The sequence below is a fragment of the Camelus dromedarius genome, chromosome 7 (genome assembly GCF_036321535.1).
Source record: "Camelus dromedarius isolate mCamDro1 chromosome 7, mCamDro1.pat, whole genome shotgun sequence".
In the NCBI taxonomy this organism is placed as follows: Eukaryota; Metazoa; Chordata; class Mammalia; order Artiodactyla; family Camelidae; genus Camelus; species Camelus dromedarius.
The window spans coordinates 41,941,950-41,961,590 of record NC_087442.1 but is presented as its reverse complement, the minus strand read 5'-3'; the positions used below and the strand labels follow the sequence as shown (position 1 = coordinate 41,961,590).

Genomic DNA, 19,641 nt, shown 5'->3' with positions numbered 1-19,641 from the left:
CAACCGAGCTGACTTCTGTTCCTTTCTTCTCTCCTCTGTGTCTTTGTCCCTCCCCTCTGGCTTTTTGCCTCTTCACTTCCTTCTTACCTTCTCCACATGCTCTTTATTATCCAACATCTTTCTTCTAACAAGGCAAGCTGTCAGGCTGCCCCACCGAGAACAACCTCAGGTTCAAATTCCTCGTCTACACTGGCTCCCAAGCAGGTGACTTAACACTTGTTTCCTACATCTCCAGAACACGGGGAATGATCTTCATCACCCACTTCGGAGGCTTAACGTCTGCAAAGAGCTTTGCTCTCTCTAGAAGGAAGGCACTGATTTAGGGCAAGCTACTATATTATTGTCAATCCCTGGTGAGCAGTTGCTTAGGAGAAATTTGGAGTCAGAAAAGAAATTGCTTAAGCTGGAAAAGAAGACAGATCATGAAAATGATATCTTAAGCTTGTTAGAAGATAAATTCTTAGACAGGCCATTTTCAATTAATAAATCAACCAGAAAGCTTTCTATTTGGCATTTTTAGAATGGTACTCAGTTGTGACAGTGTGATTTAAAGAGATGGTTCCACATTCCCCGCCCCACCACCCCCATTACTTGTGTTGTAGGCAGTAAAATAGTAGACTTAGATCTCTGGTTTATTGAATTGTACACTGTGGAGACAATAGAAATGAAAAGGTAAAAAGATAGCTTAGCAAATAGTTAATGTATTCTGTTGATCATACCTCCTGAAACAAAAAGAAAAACTCTCAAACTGGCAAAGAGCACAGAAAACTTGATTTTTTTTTAATACCCAGATTTTAACAGAATTTTTGCGTGTGAGAACCAACATGATTTGGATGCACATCAGCTCGGAAAAAGAGTCGTTCCTCATTTTTGGCTGGGAATGCTCTGTACCATCATCTTCTTGAGCATAATTCAAAAGCTCTCCTTAAGCATAACTTTTTATAAACATACAAGCAACCAGACGCTTCATAAATTATAAATGGCTTCTCTTGGAAATGCCTTAAAAGTAGACATGCATTATAAGAAATAGAATTCTTTTGCTTTAAATGTAGGCATGCAATTAAAAAAAAAAAAGATTTTGTGTTTTGTTTTAGTTTCCCCACACACAGCTTTATTCTCCCTGGTGTGGTTTGCCTAAAAAACCAAAGGTTGTGCTGTGTTAGGAGCTCTCATTAATGATGATGCTCCTTCATCCTGAGTCTCTCACAGGTTTCTCCTGGTCCTTCCTGCTCAGTGAGAACAGGCTGTTCAGAAGTGGCATCTCTGATTCTCAGTGTGCTCAGAGCCCAAGGACTATTTATGGATGTGCTGTTTGTGTCATCCAAGGGCTGCTGAGTTGAGCACCACATGATCCAGACCACTCACAGACAGACCTGGAACTCTATTTTAGCAGGATGATAGGACCATCACAAAAAGTTGATTTGGCTATTGGTCCAGTGGTTCTGGACCACAAACACTTACAAAGCCCAAAAAGGAACCTAAGCAGCTCTTAAAAATCAGAGTTTATTATACTCTGTCTCTCTCTTTTCCTCCCCCTCCTCCCTCCCACTCTCCTCCCATATCTTTGTTGACATGCTTTGGGGGACTCACACAGGGATTAGATCAGAGGCAAATGGGGAACCAGAATATACCATTACCATTTTAGCAAGAAGAAAGACAGTACTGGAATACACAGTGTGTTAGATAGGTGTGGCTGTGGATACCAAGGGGCAGGACAACCCATACGTCCATACAACCTACTGCCTGTAGTTAGAGAGGAAACACCTGGAGCCTTCTTACCCTTGGCCAGACAACTAATGCCTTCAACAGGGACCCGGTGGCATGCGTCTCGCCATCTCCCAGTAAGTGGAATGAAGCTAGAAGATGACAATATCGAACAGCTATCTTGGAGAAGTCTTCACAGGACCGGGCAGAGGTGTGTCCAGGAAAGTCCTTTTAGTCAGACATTCAGATTCAGAAATTTGAGCATCTGAGTTACTGAGAGGTGTCCTCTGGGGGTGGAGTCGGGCTGGGAGGGCAGTGCCCACTGAACACAACTGCTCTCGGAAGGGCGTGGGGAAGGATGTGATGGAGGACTGGTGGTGGGGTGACTGGCTGCCCCACCCAAGCAGCACTTGCCAAGTCGTGGGCCTCCTGCCTCCGGTGCTGCAGTGGGATTGCTCTTCATGACGGCCACCAAGCACACACCCAAGGGCGGCTATGCATTAAAGAAGGTACAGTTTATGCAGTTAGCATTGCCTGATGTCCATGTTGCTTGGGATGATGGGAAGTCCAGCAGCGAGGAGAAATCCTTTCCATCACTATTCATTGCACTACTTTCTTGCCAAATAATTAGGTCACCCCACTCAGAGAGAGGGTCCTGGGATGCCCATATGGAGTCAAGTTTGCTGTGGGAACTTGAACTCTGAATTTCCTGACTTCCGTGCAATTAAAAACCCAAACTTAGTGTGGCATTAATGTGGATTTTCCATTGTGAGTTAGAAACGCAAAGTTCTATGTTTCATATGTCTTTTTCGAACATATGTTACTGCCTATGTTTCTGATTAAAAGCTCGTCCAAAATAAAATAACAAAGGATTACTTTTTTTTCTTCCAATAGAACTTTCTTCTTCTATAAAAGCTGGAAATAAGCCCTCACCTAAAATTACCCCGGCTTGCAGGTGCTGGGTTTTGGGGGGTGAGTAGTGTTCGCCAGCAAGACAAAGGGCATTATTCTCCCTGCAGCCGCCCCCAGAAGGTGTTCTTTCTGTGGAGAAAATTATAGGCCAGCGCTTCAAAGACATTCCATGGCTAGGCACCACTCCTGGAGACTTGCAGGCGGCAGGCAGGCAGGCAATCAACAGATATTTATTCTAAGCCCACTGTGTATTCAGCACCTTTTAAATTGCCAGGGAAACCAGCCAGGAGCATGTAATATCTGCTAGGGCCCCGTTAGTACCCAGGGTCATTCCATAGTGCTTAAGGAGCTCAGTAATCCAAAAGGAGCAGGGGACCCTAAAACTCTAATATGGCAATATCTCATCTGGGTGTGGGGATATTGATAGAATAAGAAATGAGATCCAAGAACAGACTGGTTATCTAAAGCTGATACTTGACAGGTGCCCCCACCCCCAACCTTTCCTTTTAGATCTCCCTCAATAGACATCCATCCTCCGTGCCCTACACAATACACACACACACACACACACACACACACACACACACACACACACACACTACTATTACTACTACCATCTACCATCACCTCTGCCCAGAAATTGAACTCAACTGGATGGATCAACTCACCAGACTTTAAAAAAATTAACAAAAAAACACATTTTAGAAATAACCAGGCAAATAAGCCAAAATGTGCGAATACAGGAGTTCATCACAGTGTCATTAGAGAGGGAAACAAAAGGTCACGGCATATATGTACTATCAGCTGAGAATTAGGACACTTCCCTAGAGAAAACCCAACACCTATCAGGCGTAATGTGAGATCTTCGTTGGGGGCAGGGATACGGGGACACAGGCTCGTACGGTGTACATCCTGGCCTGTGCAGAGGTGAACAGGAGTCACGCTTTCTTGCATTAAGTTCTCTAATCTGTTTTTTGTTTTGTTTTGTTTTGCTTTGTTTTTTGATGCAGTTGAAAAGTCACTTCAACTGTTTTGATGTGTGCATCACCTAATGGTGCTTTCCAAAGTCACATGAAATCCCTGCATCCTCTATTATATATATAATCGCCAAGCTGTGTCTCCTCTGAGCTGTCTCTGGACATACTGGTGTTTGCTGTGTCTAGGTTTTCTTTTCTTTTAGTTAACCAAGAGTAAGATGTTACACTGAGCCCCATTAAATTTCTCTTACTGGATTCCTTGATGCTAGTCTGCCAAGACCTTTTTGGATGCTGGGTCTTCGTCCAGTGTATTAAATGCTCTCTACTAGCTTTGTGTCATACACCGTTGATGGCTGTGCCTTTGGCATTTTCTCTTTAGTTCTAAGCCAGCTAGGAGTTGGTAGAGTTGTAGGAAAAAGAGGGTGCCAGCATCATGCAGGGGAGTAATATTCCCTGAGACACGTACTGCAAACCTGGTGTGGACCTTATCTATTCTAGGACAAAATATCTTTTTGGCTTTTATTGTTCACAAGACAGTGTTCACATAAGGTTGACATCATGATGAATATTAGTCATTCTCAGATGAAGTCAAGAGTTTCTATTAGCACCCTGTTAAAAGATGAGATTCTCATTTTGCTTTATTTTAAAAATATTTTTTAGTTGACAAAATTCATAGAACATAAAATTAACCATTGTAAAGTGTACATTTCAGTGGCGTATAGTACATGAAAAATGTTGTGCTGTCGTCACCTTGATCTAGTTCCAAAATATTTGTATCACCCCAAAATGAGACCCTGTAACCCATTTAACAGTTATTCCTCATTCTGCCCTCCCCTAGCCCCAGGCAACTACTAGTCTGTGTTCTGTCTCTGTGGATTTACCTGTTCTAGGTATTTCCTATAAATGGGATCGTACAATATGTGACCCTTTGTGTCTGGCTTTTTTCATATAATAGTGTTTTTGAGATTCATTTAAAGTTGCAGCAGGTATCAGGACTTCATTCCTTTTGATGGATACATACTGTTCCATTGTGCTTTATTTTGAATTTTAAAAATCTGAAGTATAACAAACATATTTTAATGCTAAGAAAAAAAAGGTTGTTTCTTATTTTTCATCAAAAGCTGGTATTAACTTCTGCCCACAAGACAACTCCACTCTGTTCCACTAATTATTCTGTATCTCCTTTTGGTTTATACTGTTTCTTTCCCTATTATGAATCCCCGTTTCATAGAGGAGGAATTTCAAGCTCAAAATGACCAGCCAAGGTGGTAGAGCCAGAGGGCTTTAAACCTAGATTTCTCACTCCAAGTCTTCTATTCTTCTTTTGAAGTTCTCTGAAACAGTGACTTTTCTCTATTTTAGACATTCATACTCACTTCTCCAATAGATTCCTACCTCTTAGCAGACATCAACTCGGAGCTTGTCTCTGGAGTAGGGAGCTCAGGATCCTGCCTCATTTGTTAGGTAGATTGGGACACGTAGAACGAAGTAGATTACTTATCTAAGGACGTATAAAAAGCTTACGGTAGAATGAAGACTATTTCCTGCTCTCAGAACAGCAGTTGGTTCTGAAATTCACTAAAATGCACAGCCTCTTCGAATGCTCACCAGCCTGTCGAATTGTAGAAGACAGCCCCTGAGTCAAAGAGATGCAGGGAAGTGGTATCTGAAGTAAAACAGTCCTGTAAATGTCCATTCATTAATGTCTTCCCTTAACAGGAATAAATTGAAGTCTCACTCTTGCAGAACTGTAATTAAGATATGATTTAGATATTAATATAAAAAGGCTGGCAGGGAAATTGCTTAAGAGCTGTCTCTGGGGTTTGTTTGGGTTTTTAACCACCAAAGTTTAAGATGTCACCTAGCACTTAAGTCTGCTTTACCTCATTTTAGAAGTTACACCCACCAAGTGGACAGTGAGAGAGTGAAATCAAACACTGAATTCTTTTCCTTGCTTACATTAGGATTGCCAGAGTTCCACTTTTCTGAGATACTATCCTTATTTGTGAGATTTCCTTGCATCATTTTCCAGTGGACTGAAGTATTGATTTATAATATAGTTCCTCTGTGGGTTTTTTCTTTTTCTAATTACATCATCTCTAATATCTTCAGGGTTAGTACTTTTTAATGCCAATATGACAACGAGTATGAATATTTTCCCTCCCAGACCTTATAACATCCTCCCCTTTCCCTGGTAATTGCTCCCTCCAACCTGGTAGCCTTATTTGAAATTTTACTACCAAACCAAAATCTAAAGCAGCAGAATACTTAAACTGTGAAACCATCATAGCTGAGTTACATTATGAAAGTTTTGAAATGAGCATATTTTATTCCCAGTGATTAAGCCAGGTGTGATTTTAGTTAATTGTCTTAACAATGATCCTGAAATAAATGTGGATTTTAAGATCTGCTATGCTGTCAGAGTTATACAGTCATTCTTAATAGACATCCTGAAGTCCAGATATGAGTCTGGGCACTGAAACTTTTCTACTTTGGCTAAATGAAGCTCCAAGTTTGTGTAACTGTCCCGTGACCCCCTGTGACAGTTTTCATCCCGGTCTCTCTCCAAGTTTGGGACGCATTTGGGGATCCAAATTGGCCAAGTACGGTCATAAAATTCAGTGGATAAATATGAGGGTTTTTTAAAAATGAATTCAGAGACTTAAATTTCAGAAATCCTTGCTACCTAAAACAAGCCAGTAATCACTGATACTGTGAGCACTCCTTCAGTGAAGGCTTCTGGTGTCACATCATTGACCATTTGGACCATTCAAAAGCCTGTGTTGACCGCCTCAGCTGATCAAATATATTGATGTGTAAATTACATTTACAGAAATTCCTCAGGGTGGCTTCCAATGGGAATTATTTTGTATTCAAAAGTTAGTAGGAATATGGATTTTATCTTATTTTTATATAGGTAATCTCTAACTTGTGGTCCACTCAGCAACACTACCTTTTGATATTATCACATTCTCTTCTAGAACAAAATCAAGAGCTGTTTTTAATTAAAACCTTTCTAGAAAGAATGCTTCAACCATCCCTACCCCTCCGGCCCCCACAACTGAATTTCAAATAATGTTTAATTCGGTTTGGCTTTTGGAGTCCGTAAAGCATAAGCAAATCAGCCGCGCTGAAAACGGAGAAGAAATGTTTTTACAGTTCCACAAATGTTTCTAATTGGCAAGAATGAGTTGTTAATGGGACATAAATTGCCTGGGGTGGGTGTGGGTGGGTGTGTCACGCGTGTGTGCTCACGCAGGCCCACATGCGTGCACTCAAGTGGAGGGAATGACGTTTGCGTGTACCTGGGTTTCACACGACGTGCTGTGATGCAAAACTGAGCTAAACTGGAGATTAAAGAGGCACTGGGACTGGGCCATCATGGCAGCGGCGGTGCGTGGTATGGGACGAGGTGGACAGCTGGTTTCTTACCAAGACTCAGATCCTGGGCAGCAAGCCCACCCTCCCATTGGGAACAGTGAACAAGGAACTTATAAAATACACAGACCAAATGAAAATGACCCCTATTGACTGAAACCAGCTGTGTCAGACTTCTCGCTGTCTCTCCTGATTTGCTCTCTCAAATAAATGGATGTGGTAGAGGACGATAGAAAGTAAACAGAATCATTTTTTTTCTTTCTTGCAATCGCACCTCAGGAATAGCCCTGGTTTTTATAGCTGAAAAATATATGTTTATCTGCTCATTAATTTCTCTCTCCCTTGCCTTTTCTTGGCATTGGATAGAATGTTATTTAAACTAATACCCAGTTCAGCTTCAAAAAGAAAAATCATTCTGCAAAATACAGCTTGGACTCATTTGCTGGTCATTTATCATCCCTAAGAGAGTTGGGTACAAATATCTGTATCTGGTGTCTTAATGACTTACAGTGTGCCCAGGGTCCAGGGAGGCAGTGGGCTCTTTAGGATTTTGAGAAATGCCCCAAACTGTTGAGAAGTGACATGGAGAATATTAAATGTGGCATGTGCAAAGCAGCTCAATCATCATTTGTCTTCACTGCTTTCCTTCAAAGATGACGTAGGTTGGTGCTTTGGGGGTGGACTCAACCCAAGCCCCAAGACTCTCTAAGGGTGCTTGAAAGTTTCATTTCGACCCTTAAGGGTGTGTTTTTCCTTCCAGTGCTTTGAAAAAGCTTTGGTTTTATGTGTCTCGCATTTCTTTTGGGTAGTGGGCAAATAATAATGTGCCTAACGTAGTGCCCAATAAATATTTGTTGAGTGAATAGTTAAATGGAATGTTACAAGCCTTAGTGGTATTATTGCCTTGGCGTGCAACATGCAAGAATAGACTTGAGGCTATCAAGTAATTTCCCTTAACAGTACAAGCTAATTATTTGAGAGATGAAGATCTGATGCATAGTATGTATTTGTCAGGCTCCATTTGCTTCTAATTAAAGGTGGAAAGGTTGTTTGTAGCATTGTAGGGATAACGCAGTGACCCACTCCTAAGCAGCTTTTCAATTTTCCGTGCCACTTTTTCAGGGACAGTATATCAAGATGAAGTTAATGTTCATTCCTTTTGTTTATTCCTTTTGTCTTCTTGCCTGGCATGAGCTCTCCTTTCCCTTAGACATTTTCTAGAGCTCTCAGCCCCAGGATCCTCCTTCATAAAATTCTCCCTGATCTCTTGGTCTAAGTCAGTTCCTCTTTTGTTTTCTTTTTTCCTGTTGTCATTTCTTTAGAGGGCAAGCAGGGTGTGGAGCGGGAGCTCTTTAGACAGTCCTTTTATGTCTGCCTGTATGACTTCTCTAGTCATTCTGCTGACCTTCGTTGACTGATAAATTAGCCTTTCCTACATATACCACCTGCAGTGATCCAAGATGAAAATGCTACATTCCCATCATAAGCCTTAGACAGTTTCATTCATTCATGCATGCATTCATTCATTCTTTCCAAAAATATGAATTCAGTGCCCAGCATGTACCAGGCTCTGTGTTAAAGCTGTGAATTTAACACTGAGGAAAATCAAACATGGTTATCTCTCATGAAGCTTATCATCTGGAATTATTGGCAGATATTAATTGAATGGTGATACTAAAAATCTTAACTATAAACTGAATTTTAAAAAGTGGACTGTGGTCCTACTGGGAGCATGTAACAACAGGAATTGATTTAGACCAGGAGACCAGGGAGAATTTTGTGAAGGAGGACCCTGGAGCCAAGAGCTCGAGAATGTCTAAGGGAAAGGAAAGCTCTTCCTAGGCGAGAAGACTATCAAACCTTTGTAGTTGGTGGGAAGGTCGGGCCACATCCCACAGTGCCTGTGTGTAGGCTGTACTAAGGGCTTGACTTTCTTTCATCCTCTGAACATTAGAAAGACCTAGAACTGTCACATACCCAAAGGATAGGAAGGGGGACTGGGGAGAAAGGATGCGTGGACCTTATCATATCTGTGGTTATGGGCCGTGGCAGTGGGGTGGGGAGAGGGGCGAATATAAGTACCCACTCTTCATAGTATAACAAGGGAAGTGATCAGGCTAAGCCCTGGATGGTCCTTTGCTGCAGTTGAGCTGCCTGGAAATTCTTACCACCACCCTTCCCTCTGCCAAGTTTCAGAACAAGTGTATCTAGACCTCCGCTTGCATGCCAGACCTTGCAGCCATGGCATCTTGTCTTGTCATTTTTTTCTAGGCCCTTCACTTCTTTCTGCCTTCCCATTGGATAATGGGGAGGTGGCATAACACAGTCTATTCCTGTTTTTGGCAAAGTGTGCATGGCATGCCTTCCGGTGGTGAAGGGAGCAGACTCTGAAGGTAGCCCGCCTCCACCCCTCTCCAGCGGAGAGAGCCTGGGCACGGGGCCTCGCCCCTCTTTGTGCCTTGCAAGGTTGTTCTGAGGATTAGGTGAGTTAACTCCTGTAAAACACAGAATGAGGAGTGGAACACATAGTGAGTGCTCAATTCATGCCAGCCATTATTATTAGCTCTTTTTACTGCTGCAGCAAGGTGTTGAAGATATATATTGTTGAAGTGAAAAAAAAAAAAGCAAGATACAGAACCATGTATCATACAAAGGGTTTGCACAAACGTATTCTGATAAGTGCTAAGGATATGTCTGCGGATACCTGGTGGGTACATCTGAGCAAGGGGGCTTAGAAGGAAGGAGGCAGGCAGGTGACTTTCACTTTTTCTCCTCATATTCTCGTAGTTGTTGGGTTTTTTTTTAACTCTGCAGCTGTATATTTTTATATAAATGAAATTATGAAAAATAGTTTAGAAAGTCCATCAGTACTATCTAGTAATGTCAATTAAAATATTTCAATATAATTTTTTTCATAATTTTCTTCACCTTTAAGTTTGGAGGTATTTAGAAACTTTCCTTGGAGTAAAGAAACGTGTCTGAAGTCCAACAATTCATTCCATTTTCACTTCTTTTGCTTATGTTCTATTCAAATAAGAGTTTTGTTAAATCACAAGCTATTTTGAAATTATTCTACTTGTTCCTCCATCTCTACATATGCATAGAATTGTCTGGAATGCTGTTCACTCACCAAATATAAACAATGCATTTGGTTCATTGGTTACTGATTTAATTGTACTTTTAAAAGCATTGCTCATTTATTATAATGAGCAGTTTTATAAAGACAATTAAATAATTTCTAAAAATCAGAGGTATCAGTTTTATGTTTAGAAATAAACACAATACACAACATTAATCTTTCCCAGGGATTCAGGAAGCTTAACTTCTTCAGGACAACCATGATGAACGTCCGTAGATGCTGTGCGGTAGACATTGCTCATGAAAGAGAAGGCAAGTCACCACTGAGTGAGGATGCAGGGAACATTTTCAGTGATTATCAAATATTAACATATAATCTGTCAAACTGCCCCCCCTGTTTTTAACAAGCGGAGGCTCTTTATGTTTAACTAAAGATTTTGATGAATTGAATTGAATTGAATTGAATTTGTATTTATCAATAGTTTACCCTGACCGGTTGAGAATCATTAATATTGTACAGAGCTGGAGCGTGGTTGCTTTGATCATCAATTTAATGCACCTTTTCCATTTCTCAGTGATTACACACCGCCATCATCAATCAGATAAGAACACAAATCAGGAGAGAACTTGGAGTCCCCTAGTAAATACTTTATGAAGCCAATGTGAGCTTGCCAACTAGACTGTCATCTCTGCAGAAGATAGGTTTCCAAGGAGTGATTGTATTATACAGTACTTAGTACATAGTGCCCCTCAGGATATGATAATTGTCTGTGTACAAGAAAATACAAATTTTGAAGAAACAGCAACTAAGCTTATTACCAAGTCTTTAAATTTTGCAAAGTGCAGGAGCTAAAAATGGATTTTACATTTTTAAATTGTTGAAAAAAATCAAAAGAAGAATAGCATTTCATATCACGTGAAAGTTACATGAAATTCAAATTTCCTGTCCCTGAATAAAGTTGTATTGGAACACAGCATGGTCATTTGTTTACATACCATCTACAGTTGTTTTTGTGCCAAAAGCGCTGAGCTGAGTAGTTGTGAGAGACCTTAAAGGCATGCAATGATGAAAATATTTACTGTCTGACTTTTTATAGGAAAGTTTGCTGACCTCTGCTTAGGGGTTAGATTCAGGGAGCATGTCTGTTTGCTTGTTGATGGATGTGCTTTTGTGTTAGACTTACACCTGGCCTGTGATGTGGTCATCACAAGCTGTGGAAGTATAATACTCCATATTCTTCTGCTTTCCTCATTTCTTTCCCCAAATCAGAAGAATGTTAGTGTGTGAGAAAATTAGATTATTGGAGAGATGATGAGAAATATCATTGTAAGAAATAGAAAGATCCACGTTTTGCCTCCCAAAGTTATGGATTTCTAATCTCATTTGAAGACTTAAAATAACATTAGTACTGTTCCTGTATTCTAAAATTTGTAGTTATTTCCTCTTTGAGTCTGAGAAATCTTTTGAGTAGCAGAAATCTTTTATTCTTGTGACTCATTATAAAACACAGTGCCATATCAGGTGGGCCCTTTGTTCAGTGGCATTATCACACTGATGGGTTCCATTGGATTTGTACTTGCATTTGACTATCATCAGGATGTGATGAACAATTGGAGAGTAGGAAATACCTTTTGTAGAAGGCCTAGGGTATCCCGTACACTTGCCCTAACAGTTGAATTAATCAACATTTATGGCGGATGGATGCTGAGCCTCCTACCTCCTATAATATATATGAAAAATTGAAATTAGTATAAAAGCCATACTGCTACCAGTAAAAAGAAAATGTTAACAACAGTATCATAAAATATTATTAAATTGAAAATGAGTCATTTTGATTTGGAATTCCTACTGTGTACATGACTGACCTCAGTTGTCCACTCTTGTTTTGTTCTGTTTCAGAGGTTGAAGGCTGCGCTGACTCACCACCCTGCTGCCATGTCAAATGGGAATATGAACACCATGGGACACATGATGGAAATGATGGGCTCCCGGCAAGACCAGACGCCACATCATCACATGCACTCACACCCGCATCAGCACCAGACACTGCCAGCCCATCACCCCTACCCACACCAGCACCAGCACCCAGCACACCATCCTCATCCTCAACCCCATCACCAGCAGAACCACCCGCATCATCACTCCCACTCCCACCTTCATGCACACCCAGCACATCACCAGACCTCGCCACACCCACCCCTGCACTCCGGCAACCAAGCACAGGTAGACCTTTTTCGTCATATCTTTTCCGCTTCTCACTAACCGTGCAAGCTCTAATGTTGGCCTCATTGGTAGCAGCCTTGTTCGACAAACCCAAGTGTTCTGTGTGACTCTCTGGGGGCCTCTGTTCATTTCCTAGGAGGTAACAGTTACCCATAAGACCCTACCGGATCATAGTTTTTATAACTAATATGGTAAATCTCAGGTTTAGTTTCTAGGGGCAAATGTAAACTTCAAGTTCTCCAAAATCTATTTTTGTAGCATGTTACAGAGTTAACCCTAAAAAAGTAATACAAGTGGGAGGATTAAGAAGATTAAAGCATGTGAAGAAAGATGTGACTAAAGAAGGAGGAAAATAAGTTAATTCTAACCATGGTTCTAGCTGTAGTGCTTTAGAACACCATAGAGAGTCGACTTTGTCACCTGCAAAATGGAACTTAAATACAATGGGCAATCTTCTGAATAACAGCAAATGTTAAAAATGCAAAGAGTAACAATTTCAGGCAGACAAAGAAGCTCGATAATGGATGTTTGGGCGTTAAGGTGCTGTATAAATGCTTAAGAGAGGTGACTCATCCCACCCAATGTGAAATGCGTTGGAAGGAGCAGACAGAGAGCCAAGCTCTGTAGATGATCAGTTCAAGAGAAAGGCCAGATCCCAGGGGTGGAGAGTCACCAGGAGTGGTTGGAAAGAAAGCCAGCATTTAGACTCAACTGGAAGAGGGTTGGGGGACCAGCAGACATTACATCACCCCTCCCAAGAAGAGAGGCGGGTCCATGTACCCGAGTGAGTTTCAGTAGGTGGATGAAGGGTATGTCTAGGCGCATGGCTAGCCCCAGACACTTTGGACCTTCAAGCAGGATGACCTCTGTCAGTTCCCTCCACCCATTCCATACTGCCAGGTTCCAACCAACTGGGTCAGAATGGTTGGGATCGCCCAATAACACTTATTCACCATCTCTGCCACCGTCTGCCTCTGTACCTCTCACTAGACAGCTTCTAGAGCTCTTGCACCTCGTCCTCCAATACACACCAAACCTGGACAGCCATCCACAAAATGGGTCATCGATAAGCAACTCTAATCTAGTCAGTAGATAAGCGTATTCATTAGGTAAGCTGACTTTTGCGAAAGTTCTTAGAGGCACTCTATATAGCGAGTAAGAGTGCAGGCTTTGGAGTGAGAAAGCTTTCATTCTTTTCCCACCTTACTTGTTGTGTGACTGTGGCCAGTAGATGAACCTCCCTAAGCCTCAATTTTCCCATCTGCAGAACAGGGTAATAATAGACTAAGCTCATAGACTCTTAGGAGTATTAAGTAAGAGAATGTTTAGCCCTCGACACAGTTTTCAATACACATTAGCCACTATTAATTCCGAACTGAAGTAATGTGATAGAAGTTTAGTAAGTAGTTTAGCAATGAAGTGCTATCCAAGGCACTTTTTTTGTCAAATGCCCTAGTACAACATGCATTTAGAAGAGAGAAAGAAAACTACAAGATTAAAGATAGGCAGGTAGATTCACATGTGTACTTGTTTTTTAAGGAAATGGATAGGGTCTAGTTTTGGTTGCCATTATGGGCAAGTTACTTCACAGATAAGTTTAACAGTTTGTTAAATATAACAGCCATTCATTAGCTAATTACCAACTAGCCAGTTGTCCTTCATTTCAAGTCAGTAAGTGGCCAATTGTATATGCAATTACTTAATTGCTTTTATAATTGGTTGCCTTTTTATCCTATACTACTAAAAAGAAAGAGTCCAGGTTGGTCTTGTTGGAATTTGAATGAGATCATTTAGACAATATTCAAAATGCCACTCTTAAATTGTATTCACTTGGTTGATTACAGGAGATTCTTGTCATGTACCCTCATTGTATGATTGTCAGAGTAACAGGAGTGGAAGTTTATTAAGGTCATCCTAACTCTGAGATTCTAAGATGACTTGGAATAAATTCTATCTTTTTGAAATCACAGTTAATTATTTTTGATCAAAATTTTCAAAGCATCTATGTCAATAGAATACCATTTTATTTATTTATTTATTGACATATAGTTGATTTAAATATTGTGTTAGTTTCAAGTGTACAACAAAGTGATTTGATATATATCTTTTTTTTTAATCTTTTCCATTATAGCTTATTACAAGATATTGAATATAATTCCCTGTACTATACAATAAATCCTTGTTTTTTATTTTATATATGGTAGTGTGCATCCATTAATCCCATACTCCCAATTTATCCCTCCCCTTCCCCTATAGAATGTGATTTTAAAAAGAAAATAATTACCAGAGACACAAATTCTGGTCTTAAGGTTGCATTTCCAATTTCTCTTGGTTTCTTGTGATTCTCTTGCATATAAGGATGTGATTTCAGAGTCCTGGTATCACTCCTTGGCCACCAGGGGTTTCTCTTAGCCAACCATACCTTGAACCCCGAACTTGGATGGAGCATGAAACCACCACATAACTTAGCCCTGTGGGTGAAGGTGCAGGAAGAGCGTCAGGGGATAAAGGTTGGCTGAAGTTAGGGTAGGAGAATACAGTATTGAAAAAGAGGCTCCTGCAATGGAGATTAAAATCTAGTTCTGCCTACTTGAGAGTCTTGCCCAGGGCTGGCAATGAGAGATCACTAATTCACAAAAAGAAATAGTAAAGGCAAACATAGCCAAGCTAGCGTGTTCTTTCCTAGTGCTTTGCTTTGCAGTGGTTAGCTCAGAAGTTAGCATCTGAAATATCTAGTGCTAAACGTTTGCCAATAACAAGGATTACATCCTTAGTAACCACTCTGGTGAGTAAGATCTTAGACAGTTTATTTTGTTATTCCTCTGTGATCGGGAGGAAAGGAATTGCCAATAAACAGTTTTAGAAAATGTCTTTGCTTTAAAGAAAATTACTGAGATGCGGTCCAACCTCAGTCCTCAGTCTGATTATTTTACAGTTAGTCATGTAGGGTTTGATAGAGTTTAGGTTGAAAATGTATCACCATCAGTCAGCTGATGTCAACCAGGGGCCATTATTAGTGCAATTACAGTCATTCTGATTGATTTCAATCATAGGGTTGGAATGTGGTAGAAAAGGTTGCTGGGTTTCATTTTAGAAACTTTTTGCCTGTTATTTCTGCAGGTTAAATGTCTCTTGTAAAACAACTTTATAGGTATTCCAGCTATAAGCCTGAGTGATTGAGCAATGAGGGGGAAGGGAAAAAAAAAAGAAACAACACTCTTTATTGCAAATGAAGAAAGGGGAAGGAGTGAAGTGCATTAGGGAAGCATTAGGTGTCCAGACACATAAAGCCTCAGTTGTAGAAATTTCACTAGGTGCTGAGTGCCTGTCGCATGAAGGGAAATAAAGCTATATGAGTGGGGGTCCCTAAAACCTTAGATGTTGCTGAGCCCCATGCAGACCTTACAAGGAATCTATACGTGTAGTAAAACTTTTTAATAAAGTGCTTTGCCACTCCTAGGATTTCTTTATAATGTAAGTATATGGGGATATCCAACTATCCCTCCCTGTCCCATAGACACGGTGCGTAACAGGAATTGGTGCTGCTTCCGGCATGGGCCATCAAAGGTCCCACTTCTCCATCACCTGGAAAAGCCTCCTGTAACTCCTTTGACCTTGGTCAAGCTCCAAGGAAGAGGCAGACCCATATGGAGTTTGCCGGTCCATCTAGTCCTTTGCATTAAGAACTGTGAAACTGTGACAAAAGTATTTGAGCTGCTTTCCAGGCTTCATGGGGTTCTTTTGATAGGAGTCACAGAGGGGATGCTGCCCCAGAGGTGTGTTCTACAAACACAGTTTTGACACTATTCGAATGAAAGGCATTCACAACATGCCCAGGAGTTTTCTGCAGATGACAGAAGACCCATCAGTAGGATGACAGTCACCCTGACATCTCTGTCTTCACCTGTCGCCATACATTGGCATTTAAGCTTTTAAAAGGCATCTTAAAACATTTTTAACGTCTGAGGAGGAAAAAAATGTTTCCTCTATCATGATTCAGCCAAATGCCAGTCAGGGATTTAAAAAAAAAAAAAAAAAAAAACACCGACTTGACTCTCTTTTTCACAAGCCACCCCTATATCTTGCCAAAATATCATACAAGATAGCTCGGCGATGCTCTTCCTCTTCATGAGCGTGATTTCATTGTTGGCTTCATTCTTAGAAAACCAGTTTGATATGCTCACTAAAGCAACTCTCTGCACTTTGCATTTCTGCACGGTACCCAACATGTCCCTTCTCTCTCCCCGTCACACCCTCCCTCTATTTCCCCTGCAGGTTTCACCAGCGACACAACAGATGCAGCCAACCCAGACAATACAGCCGCCCCAGCCCACAGGGGGGCGCCGGCGCAGGGTGGTGGACGAGGATCCCGACGAGAGGCGGCGGAAATTTCTGGAACGGAACCGGGCGGCCGCCACCCGCTGCAGACAGAAGAGGAAGGTCTGGGTGATGTCACTGGAAAAGAAAGCAGAAGAACTCACCCAGACAAACATGCAACTTCAGGTGCAGGCCACTGTCTCTTTCCCCAGGACTCAAAGGCCCTGTGTAGCGCTGGCATTTCCTGTCCCGGCAGGCACTGGTTGACCTAAGCAGTAACACCCACATTAGCCCAGGGGCAACTGCAGGCTTACTCCTCAAGCTTTATTAATTCTGAGACATTCTACAAAACAAAACAACCATTCAGCTTTAAATTAATCTGCTCTGAGCAAGGAGATCCTGCTCAACTAAGTTACAGGGCTGGGAGCCGAACTTTGGTCAGAGGTTCAGCCTCCCGTTCAGCATCTGCTTGTGTGTTTAAGCTCTCTGGCTCTCAGTTTCCTCATCTATAAAATGGGAAGAATAACCTCATAAAGTTGTTGGGAGGAATAAATGAACTAATGTCTACAAAGCCGTTTGCACAGTGCCTGGCACATAATAAATCTTCAACTGAAAGGCATCTATTTATGTTCAGTGGGTGAGGGGGTTGCTTCAGCTTACACTAAATGATCTGTATTTTGGTTTAATAGAGGAAGGAAAGGTTGGTGTTTGTGATTTTGCTCCACAAGAAAAGGCATGTTTCCATCTCATTTTCAAACTCGACAAGATGGGAATCTTGCAAGATTTTTGCTTCTCATTGAGTGGCTCAGTGGCTGGGGAAGGGGGGGTGGTCATTTTATAACAAGGCCATTTCTAGGACTGTTTGAGAAACTCGGGTTCCTGGGGCTTCTTCAAGGGACTTCATGCTGTACAAATGATGGAGTTCAGGGCATTTGTTCTAATGCAAAAAGGAGTGCACTGTTCGCCAGCAGAAGAAAAAGCAAGTATTAGATAGGTGACAACAGTCCAGGGGTAGTAGTAAAAATGGTGGATTATAGCCCAGTGCTTCCAGGAGCAGAGAATGACCGAAGAGTGGAGTGAAGGCGGGGGCAGGGGGTGAGAGCGCCCCCCAAAGGAAGAATCTGCTCCTCATTAGTTCATGGGTCACCTTTATCCCCTCGATTCTCTGTGCGTCCTTAGAAAGGAGTGATTAGGGTGCCAAACCTTCAAAGCCTTTGCATATTCAATTCCACTCGATGGAAATGTCCTTGGGGCATCCAGTGTGCAAACTGAAGGAATACAAAGGAAGTTTGTGTTCTATATGGACCTGACTGTCATAATTTATGGATGTTCACTTCCCCCCATGTTTATCATTCTTTTTATGATAGACATGAGAAAGAAACTGGGAAACATACATAGCAGATACGGGGGAAACAAGATCATAATTCTCCCCACTAATTCGTATGCTACACAAAGGTGGGGACTGTGTTTTGTTACCCTCTCCCCCAAGCACCTACTCCCTTTCTCTAGTGTCAGGTCTAGTATGGGGAGTTCCTGAGTATCTATCCTCAAATATCTGTTTGTTGAATAAATGAATGAGCTCCCCATCTCTGGAGTGTCCAAGAACTGGCTGCCTGACCACTTGGCAAGAATGTGATTGAAGGGAATCAAGCCACAGGGGGATAGCTGGGCTCACACACTTCCGAAGCCACTCTCACTCAAAAGTCTGTCATTCTAGAATCTGGCAGGCATGTATTATGTGAGAACGTTTTAGGTAGAACCCAAGTTTTGGGGTATATACTTTTAATATTAATAATAGTCACATTTTAATTTTTATATGTATTAAAAAATGTGATTAGAATGCCAAACCTTCAATTTCACAGATATTTTTGGTAAGGATGAGGCTAAATCATCAAAACTGAGTTAATTTGTACAAACGTGTTAAGTAAATAAAAGTTCTGGGGTATATGACCTAGCAAATATTACAGCAGTGGTTTTGTAAGGACTTAAGTGTGAGAACCTCTGGAATTTGCTGCCAGTTCCGAGGTCTGCAAGAGGACCACGAACGTGTGCAGGACTTCTCAGCCTTGGCACTGTTACTTTCGGGCTCAGTAATTCTTTGTTGTCTCCTGTACATTGTAGATACTTAGCAGTATCCTTGGCCTCTACCCACTAGATACCAGTAGCACTCTCTACCTACCCCAGTTGTGACAACCAAAGACTTCTCCAGACATTGCCAGTGTTCCCTGTCGGGGGCAACGTCAGCCCTGGTTGAGAACCACTGACTTAGACCAAGGAGCCATGAGTAGCTTCCTGATATGGAGTCAGATGCCAACACATTTTAAAATGAGTTTTAACTAAAATGAGTCCTTGTAGGATGACTCCAGGGTATTAATTGTCATCCTAGAGCATGAAGACATGGAGGGGGTCACAGCAGAAACCAGGAAAAGTAAAGATACTGGTTTGCTTTGAGGTCAGATGTGTGCATGACTTGATAAATGCACATATATGATAGCTTTTACCATAGAAGGTAAGCTTAACCTTTATGAGAACCTAATCTATTCATATTCACATTTTTAGGGCCCAAATAGCTAAGGATAAGAGATGCTAGAATTCTAGCTCCTAAAAAACAGAAGGAAAAAAAAAAAAGTCCTATTAAGGCCATTCAACAGACACCAATAATTTGGGTTGTTAAAGCAGGGCCTGAGGAAGGGACAGTGTCTAAAAAGACTCATTGTTGGTGTTTTCCAGCCACTGCTTTGCTTCAGAGGGACAGAAACCACAAGGGCTCCATGTTTGCTGGGATACTGTGTGCCCTGCACCAGGCCTTGTGATGCTGGATCGGATATGCGGATTCTGCTACCTTTGAATGACCCTTTCCCTCTCACTGGACCTTTGTCAAAAGAAAAAGGTGTCTCTCTTGAGGCTGGGCCAGTGAGCCAAATTTTAAGTAAACAGAAATAGAAGGTGCTAAACAAACAAACTCCAGCCAAACGGAATATCCAAGGTCTGGATGGCCAGCTGCCACGTTTGAGTTGTTTTTCAGCATAAAGCCTTCTAGTTAGGCTGCAG

The 19,641-nt window shown here is 41.5% G+C and overlaps 2 protein-coding genes across 3 annotated transcripts in view; one reads left to right on the top strand and one right to left on the bottom strand.

The window, feature by feature from the left end:
• Positions 1–19,641, top strand: part of CREB5 (cAMP responsive element binding protein 5) — a 381,842-nt gene that overhangs the window by 354,370 nt on the left and 7,831 nt on the right. For both annotated transcript variants that reach the window (XM_064487484.1, XM_064487485.1), the window contains exons 8-9: positions 11,950–12,273; positions 16,549–16,776. In XM_064487484.1, the coding sequence (XP_064343554.1) occupies positions 11,950–12,273; positions 16,549–16,776 (552 nt within the window). The remainder of the gene's footprint in view (positions 1–11,949; positions 12,274–16,548; positions 16,777–19,641) is intronic.
• TRIL (TLR4 interactor with leucine rich repeats) overlaps positions 16,644–19,641 on the bottom strand; it is a 113,447-nt gene continuing 110,449 nt past the window's right edge. Inside the window, exon 3 of the mRNA XM_064487483.1 lies at positions 16,644–16,728. The gene's annotated coding sequence lies outside the window, so the exon portion shown is untranslated. The remainder of the gene's footprint in view (positions 16,729–19,641) is intronic.